At 48.5% G+C, this 12314-nt stretch overlaps 1 protein-coding gene across 1 annotated transcript; it reads left to right on the top strand.

The window, feature by feature from the left end:
* The first annotated feature begins 11096 nt into the window (after positions 1–11096).
* LOC130303102 (uncharacterized) lies at positions 11097–12208 on the top strand. The gene is made up of 2 exons (XM_056551752.1): positions 11097–11363; positions 11450–12208. The coding sequence occupies exons 1-2, from the start codon at positions 11239–11241 to the stop codon at positions 12021–12023; spliced, it is 699 nt and encodes a 232-aa protein (XP_056407727.1). The 5' UTR covers positions 11097–11238; the 3' UTR covers positions 12024–12208.
* Positions 12209–12314: the final 106 nt, after the last annotated feature.

Genomic DNA, 12314 nt, shown 5'->3' on the forward strand with positions numbered 1-12314 from the left:
TGCCAGCATAAAGTCAGATACGGCTCGATTTGCGGCCTATGATTTTTTTGCCCATATTAATGCTGATATTTTATTTTTGCAAGAGACCAGGCTAACAGATATGTCATCTATCTACAAGGCTAAAAGAGAGTGGAGGAATGGGCCCTCCTACTGGTCTCTTGGGGCCGAGCCGTATAGCGGAGTGGCGGTCCTTTTTACCGCATCGGTAGAATGCCGACAGGTTATCGAGTTAGAAATGGGGAGGTGCCTGATCTTAGATGTCCTCATGAAGGGACAAGAACTTCGCCTTATTAACATCTACGGCCCACAGTCTAAGTGGGACCGGAAGTGTCTCTTTATGAGGATCAAGCCCTATCTTTTTACAAGTCGGCAGGTGGTCTTTGGAGGGGACTTTAATGCTGTCACGAGGCCCCAAGACAGGGGAGGTGCCAGAGACAAGCTGACTTATGATAGCGTCGCCCTTAATAGCATAGCGAGTGAGGCTCGCCTGGTGGATGTCCACATCCGGCACACCCCAGGCCACGCGGGATTCACCTATCATAGGGGTAGTTGTAGGTCTAGGATAGATAGGTTTTTTTTAAAGGAGGAGGCCGTCTCTTCAGCAGTGTCTGTTGTTGAGGTGGAGTTCTCCGATCACTGTTTAATTTTGTTTTCTCTGAATGTCACAGAGACCCCCCTGATGGGCAGAGGCTATTGGAAGCTGAATTCGTCTCTCTTGGAAGAAGCGGAGATAAGACAGTCCTTTGAGGATTTTCTTCAGAGCCAGGTACCATTGCTGGGCCTTTGTAGCAGTAAGTCAAAGTGGTGGGAGATCTTCAAGGAAAGGGTTGCGAGATTCTTCCGCCAGCTCTCGGGCCTCAGAAGCCTAAACAGGTACCGTTTGTACCAGGGCCTGAGGAAGAAACTTGAGAACCTTGTCTCGACTGGAGGTAGTCGTGACGATATCTCCAGAGTGAAGTCCTTGTTGATGAAGTGCCAGTATGACAGACACGCATCTTTGGTTTTTGAGAGGGATTACGGGAAGTACCGCTCGCCCGACCCTTACAGAAACTGCAAGATGTCAGTGAATAGTAAAATAGTCTCAGGACTGATTGATAGTACGGGATCCTTGAAAAGGTCCAGATCAGGGATCCTGGAGGTCGTCAGATCCTTCTACTCGCACCTCTTGGGAAGGAAGGATCTAGATCGAGATAAGGTATCAGCTTTCTTGGCTGAAACCGTCCCTGAACCAGGAGTAGACTCCTCTCTTGACGTTTTGACAGAGATGATTCGGGAAGAGGAAGTCAGGATGGCTATTGATGGGCTTGCCCTCAAGAAGTCACCCGGTCCGGATGGCTTAACATCTGAGTTCTATAAGACCTTTAAGGACACTTTGGTTCCCCTCTTGACTGGGGTTTTTAATGAGTGTCTATCCTCGGGCACTCTGCCAAAGTCAATGAGGAGGTCAGCGCTGATCATCCTGTCAAAGGGTAAAGACCCGTCCCACATTGAGAATTGGCGTCCCATAGCGCTTCTCAATGTGGACCGAAAGATTCTGGCAAAAGTGCTGTTTAACCGGCTGGTGGAGTTTGCACCCCGGCTCCTTTCGGGGGCTCAGCATTGCTCTGTTCCGGGCCGCAGTACATTTAGTGCTGTGCTCAGTGTCCGAGAGGCTGTGGAGCAGGGTAGGGCTGGCCACTGGAAGGGGTACTTGCTGTCCTTGGATCAGGCAAAAGCGTTTGATCGGGTTAACCATGAATACCTCTGGTCTGTTCTTCTGAGATATGGCCTGCCGGGGGGGTTTGTTGATTGGCTTAAGACCTTGTACGGAGGGGCAGAGAGTTTCCCGCTTGTGAATGGTTGGATTGGCCGCTCTTTTGAGGTTGGGTCTGGCGTCCGTCAGGGTTGTCCTTTGAGCCCGTTGCTGTACGTGTTTGCAATTGATCCTTTCCTTAGGAGGATTGATTGTGGACCGTTGGCGGGGGTGAGAATGGACCTGGCGGTGCCGGATTTGGCTCTGAGGGCGGTAGCGTATGCTGATGATGTCACCGTGTTTGTCTCCTCACAAGAGGAAGGCCAATGGGTGATGTCAGAGGTGGACCGCTACTCGGAGGCATCAGGGTCCAAGATCAACCTGGATAAGTGCGAGAGTCTCTGGCTGGGAGGGGGAGATCCTGGTTTTGATCTCCCGGACGCCCTTCCAGAGCCCCAGGAATCTGCAAAAGTTTTCGGCATCGAATTTGGCCAAGGGGATTACCCCAAACAAAACTGGGACAGCAGGCTTAAGATCGCCGCTCAGAAGGTGGATCAGTGGAAGGGTTGGTCTTTGACCCTCGGGGAAAGGGTTAACCTGATCAAAACATTCCTGCTCCCTTTACTGATATATCTGGGCAGTGTATGCATGTTGCCAGAACCTCTTTGGACCCGGGTCTACAGTGTGTTCTTCCAGATGTTATGGGGGAACAGACTGAACCTAGTGAAGAGGGAGGTTACTTACCGTACGAGGAGACTAGGGGGGTTGTGTATGGTCAACCCTGTGGTGTTCCTAGTGAATACCTTTCTTAAGACCAATATAGCAAACCTCTGGTCAGAGAGGGCTCCTCCGTGGGTATCCTCCTGTAGGGGATGGTTTTGGCCTTTCTTCCAGGAATGGGAGACAGGAGGGCAAGTGAAGGATCTTCGCACACCACACGGGCATCTCCCGGCTTACACTACCCCGGTTCTGAAGGTTATTCGTCGGTGGGGTCTGGGGATGGGGGAGATTAGGACTCTGTCGAGGAAATTCCTTGACAAGAGGGTCCTGTCTTCTCATTTCCAGAGGCCATTGGCGCTCAAGGACTGCCCAAGTCGGGATCTGGAGGTGGGTTTAGAGCTTTTGAATTCTATCAGGATCCCCTTGAAGTTTTGGGACTTGACTTGGCGCTGCTTCCACGGGAAACTGTGTGTGAGGGACAATCTGAAGTGCAGGAGCTCTGATGACCGGGGATGTCCCCGCGAAGAGTGTGGAGGCATGCTGGAGAGCATGGAGCATTTTCTGCTTCATTGTCCCTTTAACACAGAGGTTTACACCAGGGTGGGCGCTTCCATTGGTTGGCCTTGGCTGGCCAGTCTCTCCTATGCGGAATGGGCCTATGGGGCATTCAGAAACCTTGGAGGCTGGGACCGGTGCACTTTATTCCTAGTCAGCTCAGTGGTTAGGTACTACACGTGGAACGCACGGTGTTTAGTGTCGACGCAGCGTAAAATCCTCCCTGTGGATGTGGTGGTTAGGAACATTCTCGGTGACCTGGTGAAGGTGCGTTCTCTGGAGTACGAGAGGCTGGGTGCTGGCAGGGCCTCTCGTCTATGGAGGGGCTCTGCCTTTAAAGTGCCTTAGCCTGTTGTCTCCCCCTGGTGGTGGGCTGATGCTGGCACATTAGTCTTTTTGTTTTGAGCAGTTGGTTTATGGTAATATAGGGCTTGCAGGCGCTGAACTTGAGCTTTAGGGGTTTGTTGTTTGGCTTATAGTGTTATATGTACTTGTTATTGTATTTATTGTTGTAGTCTATTTGTATACTTATGTATTGTATATATTGTTAGTCTGTGTATATTTTATGTAATGTATATACTGTATATATTGTGTGATGCCACCTGGGGTTTGGGTTTAGTTTAGGTTGGGTGGTGGGTTAAAAAGGGGGGAGGGGGTTTGTATGGGACTTTTATATATACAGAAAATCCTGGACTGGTTCATGGACGTCTGGTAACATGTACTGGGGGCATGGGATGCGGGACCAGCTCAGGGCCAAAAAAAAAAAAAAAAAAGTGGTGTTATTTTGTTTGTGTTGGTTTTTATTATTTTGTATATATTATTATTGTTGTTGTTGTTATTCTTTTTGGTATATTACTGGTATTGGGTTTTTGGTATTGCAACTGGGCCAGGAAATTCACATTTAGTATTAGTGTATATAGTTTATTAGTATGGTATGGGTATTATGGGTATTATAGGAATATGTCTTTTGTAAATATTGTATATATTTGTTTGTGTGCAGGAATGAGTGTGGGGTGGACCGGTGTTGTATTTTATGCTATGGTTTTGGTTTTATGATCGTTATATTGATATGTTCTGTCGGATATGATATGTTTATGTTTTGTAATTTTTTTATTGTTATGTTTGAAATTTTAATAAAAGATCTACAGGATATAACTCAGGATCAGTACAGGATAAGTAATGTAATGTATGTACACAGTGACCTCACCAGCAGAATAGTGAGTACAGCTCTTTAGAATAATACAGGATATAACTCAGGATCAGTACAGGATAAGTAATGTAATGTATGTACATAGTGACCTCACCAGCAGAATAGTGAGTACAGCTCTTTAGAATAATACAGGATATAACTCAGGATCAGTACAGGATACGTACGGGGGAGGGGATTATCAGATTATGCAAGTGAGGGGAGGATACCCCCGGCGGTGGGTCCCTTGCTGCGGCCTTGATCCTGGAAGCGGCCGTGTGGGGACTGAGAGGAGCGGGAGACTCTCTATGCTCCGCTCCTCTCTATGATGCACCACACGTCATGTCACGTGACCATCTCCCAGACAGCCATTGCGGTACTGGCTGCCTGGGAATGAGTGACAGCGGCGGCGAACATATAAAGGTAGCGTGCGGCGCAAACCCGCCCCCCCGCCCACTCCTACTAACATTTTGGCCGGGCCCCTGACGCCTGGCCCGCCAGCCTTTATCAGCTTTATGGGGCAAAAGGGGAGAGCTGCTTTTGGGCCCCCAGGAATTACAGGGCCCGGGGCAGCTACCCCTTTTGCTCCACACCCGGCACACCCTGTGCGCACGCCTATGAGTGTACATGGGTGACAGAGGGGTGTAGAGGAGTGTACATGGGTGACAGAGGGGTATAGAGGAGTGTACATGGGTGACAGATGGGTGTACATGGGTGACAGAGGGTTGTAGAGAAGTGTAAATGGGTGACAGAGGGGTGTAGAGAGGTGTACAAGGGTGATAGATGGGTGTAGAAGAGTGAACATGGGTGACGGGGGCATAGGGGTGACAGAGGGGTGGACAGGAGGGTGGAGAGGGGAGACAGGGGGTCAGAGGGGTGGACAAGGGGGTAATAGAGGGACAGGAGTGACAGAGAGGGGTGGACTGGGGTAACAAAGGGACAGATGGGTGAACAGGAGGGTGGACATGGGTGACAGAGTGGGGGTGGACATGGGTGACGGGGGGTGGACATGGGTGACGGGGAGGATTACATGGGTGACGGGGGAGGGATTACATGGGTGACGGGGGAGGGATTACATGGGTGACAGGGAGGGTGGACATGGGTGACAGGGAGGGTGGACATGGGTGACAGGGAGGGTGGACATGGGTGACAGGGAGGGTGGACATGGGTGACAGGGAGGGTGGACATGGGTGACAGGGGGGGTGGACATGGGTGAAGGGGGGGTGGACATGGGTGACGGGGGGGTGGACATGGGTGACGGGGGGGTGGACATGGGTGACAGGGAGGGATTACATGGGTCACAGGGAGGGATTACATGGGTGACAGGGAGGGATTACATGGGTGACAGGGAGGGATTACATGGGTGACAGGGAGGGGGTGGACATGGGTGACAGAGGGGTGTACATGGGTGACAGGTGTGTATAGGAGTGTACATGGGTGGCAGAGGGGTACAGAGGAGTGTACATGGGTGACAGATGGGTGTATATGGGTGACAGAGGGTTGTAGAGAAGTGTAAATGGGTGTCAGAGGGGTGTAGAGAGGTGTACAAGGGTGATAGATGGGTGTAGAAGAGTGAACATGGGTGACGGGGGCATAGGGGTGACAGAGGGGTGGACAGGGGGTGGACATGGGTGACAGGAGGGTGGAGAGGGGAGACAGGGGGTCAGAGGGGTGGACAAGGGGGTAAAAGAGGAACAGGAGTGACAGAGGGGTGGACTGCGGTAACAAAGGGACAGATGGGTGAACAGGAGGGTGGACATGGGTGACAGAGTGGGGGTGGACATGGGTGACGGGGGGTGGACATGGGTGACGGGGGAGGGATTACATGGGTGATGGGGGAGGGATTACATGGGTGACGGGGGAGGGATTACATGGGTGACGGGGGAGGGATTACATGGGTGACAGGGAGGGTGGACATGGGTGACAGGGAGGGTGGACATGAGTGACAGGGAGGGTGGACATGGGTGACAGGGGGGGTGGACATGGGTGATAGGGGGGGGTGGACATGGGTGATAGGGGGGGGTGGACATGGGTGACAGGGGGGGTGGACATGGGTGACAGGGGGGGTGGACATGGGTGACAGGGAGGGATTACATGGGTGACAGGGAGGGATTATATGGGTGACAGGGAGGGATTACATGGATGACAGGGAGGGATTACATGGGTGACTGAGGGGGTGGACATGGGTGACTGAGGGGGTGGACATGGGTGACAGGGGGGGATTACATGGGTGACAGGGAGGGATTACATGGGTGACGGGGGGGGTGGACATGGGTGACTGGGGGGGTGGACATGGGTGACTGGGGGGGTGGACATGGGTGACTGGGGGGGTGGACATGGGTGACTGGGGGGGTGGACATGGGTGACTGGGGGGGTGGATATGGGTGACTGGGGGGGTGGAAATGGGTGACAGGGAGGGTGGACATGGGTGACAGGGGGGGTGGACATGGGTGACAGGGGGGGTGGACATGGGTGACAGGGGGGGTGGACATGGGTGACAGGGGGGGGTGGACATGGGTGACAGGGGGGGCTGGACATGGGTGACGGGAGGGATTACATGGGTGACGGGGGGGGGTGGACATGGGTGACTGGGGGGGTGGACATGGGTGACTGGGGGGGTGGACATGGGTGACTGGGGGGGTGGACATGGGTGACTGGGGGGGGTGGATATGGGTGACAGGGAGGGTGGAAATGGGTGACAGGGAGGGTGGACATGGGTGACAGGGAGGGTGGACATGGGTGACAGGGGGGGGTGGACATGGGTGATAGAGATGGACAGGGAGGTAAACAAGGCAGACATGGCTGACAGGGGGGGTGGACATGGGTGATAGAGATGGACAGGGAGGTAAACAAGGCAGACATGGCTGACAGGGGGGGGTGGACATGAGTGACGGGGTCGGGGGGGGGAGGGGTAGAGTGTGGACCTGGGTGACGGTGGGGGGATTTAGACAGGGTTGAGAAGGTGAACAGAGGGGTGGAAAGGGTACGGTACCTTAAGCAAGCCGGCCCGCACAGCTTGCAGTTCCACAGGAGGCACGGGAGTACGGCGCTGGTGCAGCTCGTTCCGCCCCAGGGCACCATATCCGTCTCACTGCGCCGCAAGGGAGAGGGGGACGGAGGGGGACGCAGGAGACGGAGAGTGAAGGAGGGGGATGCGGGGGACACAGGGAACAGATGGGGAAGGAGGGGAACACGGGTCACGCGGCAGACGCAGGGGACGGAGGGGAACACAGGAAACGCAGGAGATAGAGGGGGACGCTGTGTGCGCAGTGCGCACGCAGACTTCCCTTCCCCCCTGCGCCGTCAGGCCGGGGCGGGACATTTAAAAAACAAATAATAGTGAAAAAAAATAAAAATCACGGCAAAATCCAGCGGCACCACGGGCAGTGCTGAACGGTACACACGTGTGCCGCGGCACCGCGGTTGGGAATCACTGCTATATACTGACCCCCATATATATGAATGTATACTATATACTGACCACATATATATGAATGTATACTATATACTGACCCCCATATATGAATGTATATTATATACTGACCCCCATATATATGAATGTATACTATATACTGACCCCCATATATGAATGTATACTATATACTGACCCCCGTATATATGAATGTATACTATATACTGACCCCCATATAGGAATGTATATTATATACTGACCCCCATATATATGAATGAATACTATATACTGACCCCCATATATATGAATGTATATTATATACTAGGGGTGTGAATCGCCAAGAATTTGGCGATTCGATTCGAATCGCGATACCAGTGTGGCGATTCGATATATCGCGATATATCGCGATACCGTCTAGGTGACGATACATCGCGATATATCGCCCACCTGGGAGCATTCATAGATCCCAATAGACGCCGCTGTCAGCTTTGACAGCGGCGATCTAGTACTCCGGTGCTGCAAAATAAAATAAAACGCACTTTTCTTACCTGCCAACAAGCCCGCGGAGCTCCGGTACAGGTGTTGGGTCCCCGGGCTGTATTCTTCTTACTTCCTGTTAGTCCGGCACGTCACATGGAGCTTCAGCCTATCACCAGCGGAGGCGGGACATCGCTGCGGCCAGTGATAGGCTGAAGCTCCATGTGACGTGCCGGACTAACAGGAAGTAAGAAGAATACAGCCCGGGGACCCAACACCTGTACCGGAGCTCCGCGGGCTCGTTGGCAGGTAAGAAAAGTGCGTTTTATTAAAAATTCCACATCCCTAAAAGAATCGATTCAAAAATATTTTGAATCGATTCTGTATCGGCAAATGAAAAATCGCGATTATCGCGAGAATCGATTTTTTCTTACATCCCTATTATATACTGACCCCCATATATATGAATGTATACTATATACTGACCCCCATATATATGAATGTATATTATATACTGACCACATATATATGAATGTATACTATATACTGACCCCCGTATATATGAATGTATACTATATACTGACCCCCATATATGAATGTATATTATATTCTGACCCCTATATATATATGAATGTATACTATATACTGACCACATATATATGAATGTATACTATATACTGACCCCATATATATGAATGTATACTATATACTAACCCCCATATATGAATGTATACTATATACTGACCCCCATATATATGAATGTATACTATATACTGACCACACATATGAATGTATACTAAATACTGACCCCCATATATATGAATGTATACTATATACTGACCCCCATTATATATATATGAATGTATACTATATACTGACCCCCATATATGAATGTATACTATATACTGACCACACATATGAATGTATACTATATACTGACCCCCATATATATGAATGTATACTATATACTGACCCCCATATATATGAATGTATACTATATACTGACCCCCATATATATGAATGTATACTATATACTGACCCCCATATATGAATGTATACTATATACTGACCCCCATATATATGAATGTATACTATATACTTACCCCCATATATATGAATGTATACTATATATTGACCACATATATGAATGTTTACTATATACTTAGCAACCAATCAGATCGCTTCTTTCATTTTTGAATAGGCCTCTGAAAAATGAAAGAAGCAATTTGATTGGTTGCTATGGGCAACTCAGCAGCTTTTCCAGGAAAGTAAAGTTTAACCACAACACTGTAACACTGTCCACCCTGGGACTCGAACCAGTGACGGTTTCCCATCCCACTGTACTGCCGAGACGGTCCTGCTTATCTTACATGCAGTGAGATCCCCATAGACCACAATTAGCCTATTGGTTTTATTGGGCAAAAAATCACAGAGTTGATGCACTAGTCACAGTTCTCTATACCATTAATGAAGGGAGGGCTCAATATTCGCAAATTTGCGCATATGCGCACAAATTTTCACATATGCGCAAAAAAGCGAATATTCGTAATTATGAATATATAGTGCTATATTTGCAATATTCGCAAATTCGCGAATATGCTATATTCGCGATTAAAATTTGAATTGCGAATATTCGTGAGCAACACTAGTCGCTGCAAATACAGTGAAGGAGTTTAAACATGCATGGGATAGGCATAAGGCTATCCTTCATATAAGATAGGGCCAGGGACTATTGATAGGATTCAGATTATTGGGCAGACTAAATGGGCCAATTGGTTCTTATCTGCCGACACATTCTATGTTTCTATACTGTATGGATATCAGAAAAATGGTTCCAAGCTCTTATTTCTTTATTAAATTCACTACTTTGGGGCAGGAAAGCACGAGAATGAAATATGTTTCTTTAACGTTAGCTGAGCACGATGGGGGTTGGGCACTTTTTTTTTTTTTTAGGTACTTTTTAGCACTAAAATTGCAGACTATTATGAGAAGGAGGGAAAATGTAGTCCTATTTTTTCTCTCTAAGGGTATGTTCACACTACGGAATTCCCGCGGAATTCCACGGGCGGAATTCCGCAAGCCGAATTCCACGGGCGGAATTCCGAGAGCCGAATTCCGCGGTGTGAACTTAACATTAATGTGAATGGGTTTCCGCGAGAGCCGTTCAGCGCCACTGAAATTGTTCCGCCCAAAGAAAGATCATGTTCATTCTTTGCACGGAAGTCCGCGAGCACTGCATAGCTGTCAATGGTGACGGCTCAGTGCCGCCCGGTCCTACCGCCACCGCCGGCTGCCAGTCTGAATCTTCGCTCACTGAATTCAGCGAGCGGAGATTCCATTCACACACTGTAGTGTGAACATACCCTAATGGGTCGTTATAAGGATATTTTTGAGATTTTGGAAGCTGGGATACTCACTACACCCATGCATATCTATATAATTAAGTATGGGAGGAACTTAAAAAATGTTTAAAATCACATGGAGATTTGACTTTACTTCATTATGGTCGAATAAAGCACTTAAAGAATTCCTTAAAATTAAAGATTCACTCTTTTGGATGAAAAGGGGCTTATTTATGTAAATCAATTATACGCTTTAGGTCAAATAGTCGTTTGAAGAGATAGCCCATAAGTGTGTGGGGGGAAGACAATCAGAAACATTGTTTTTAACAAATAAGTAACACAGATCATAAACCAATAAAAGGAGAGATTGGAGATTTCAGGGATTCTATATATAAGAAAAGTTTAATTAGACTATTTCCTTATGCAAAGTTGCTGTCTCGGCATGCTGGGAGTTGTGGTTCTGCAGCGGTTGGGGGTTCACAGCTTGAAGACCACTGCTATAGAGGGTGCAAATGTATCTGAGCCCTGGAACTCAAATAATGTGAAATATGAGATGATCAAAATGGAGCCCCTGCACTAATTACTTGGGTTCTGAGGTCTGTAAGGTCCATAGTAAAAACATCAGGTTCTGTCTATAGCAGATACTAAATCATGGCAGCTCAAAGAAACAAGCAGTCATTCTGACATGTCACATGTGATGTCATAGACAGCTGGAGGCCTGACATTCCACTGACAGCCGCCCGAGCCTTCAGTCAGTTCCAGTGCGATTAGTGAGAATAGTGAGATTAGCGTCTTCTTCTTCTACTTGTCTGAAATGGAGCTAAAAGGACTGGGGTTCGTCCCCCTCCTGTTGGCGTTTTGGTGTGCGGCCTGGCTTGCCACCAGCTACATCATGAAGGTCGTCCTCGGCCATGCAGCCTCGCCACTGATGAGCATCAGGTAAGATTAACAAGCACATGATTCTTATTTCATGGGTTGGGAGTGAGGAAATATCCATAATAACATTGGTTTCTTTTCCTTCACAGTGACGTGGGAAATGTCTTTCCCGAAAGCATATTATTCAGAATTGGATTCATAGGGACGTCCATTGGCACTTTGGTACTAACCTTTCTTATTTATAAGTATATGGTTATGCATACTGAAGAGTTCAGGGGTCATCAGGTCCTGATCCAGAGGATCCTGTTGGCCATTGTGTGGGCCTCCTGTTTTTCCACAGCTGTTATGCATGTATTGTCCCCCGAAGAATATCCCAGGATACACTTTGTCAGCATGATAATTTCAATTACATGTGAAGCCTTATACTACCTTGGGCAGTCCATCCAGATGTATAAATTACCAGGAGCAAAAAAAGTCATCCACCATAGTAGATGCACCTGCTGTGGCCTGACTTTTGTCTGTGTAGTTTTCTATTTTGGATATGAAACATTAAAGGAATTATTCCATAATGATGAAGACTGGGACGAGATCCGTGAAATCCCCATCATAATCATCGAGTGGGTGATGCTTCTACTGATCCTGATAAACATCGTGACCTATTATTCCACCATGCAGAGGTTATTGTTGACCGTCTCCAGAAACAGCTGCGAACAGCCATCCTGAATATAGATATTTAAATCCAGGAACTCACATTTTTTGGGGGACTGATGCAGCGCTGCCTTTGGATATCTCTGGCTCTGCCATAGCGCTTTTTTTGAGGGGGCGTGTCGGCTGCCCCTTCGTCTGGTGGTCAACACTAGTGTTGCTCGCAAATATTCGCAATGCGCGAATTCGCGAATATTCGCCAATATAGCACTATATATTCGAAATTACGAATATATATATTTTTTTTTTTCACAATACACATCACAGTGATCATCCCTCTCTGCTTCCAGCTTGTGTGGTGTAAAGAAG

Source organism: Hyla sarda, unplaced genomic scaffold (assembly GCF_029499605.1).
Source record: "Hyla sarda isolate aHylSar1 unplaced genomic scaffold, aHylSar1.hap1 scaffold_1190, whole genome shotgun sequence".
NCBI lineage: Eukaryota > Metazoa > Chordata > Amphibia > Anura > Hylidae > Hyla > Hyla sarda.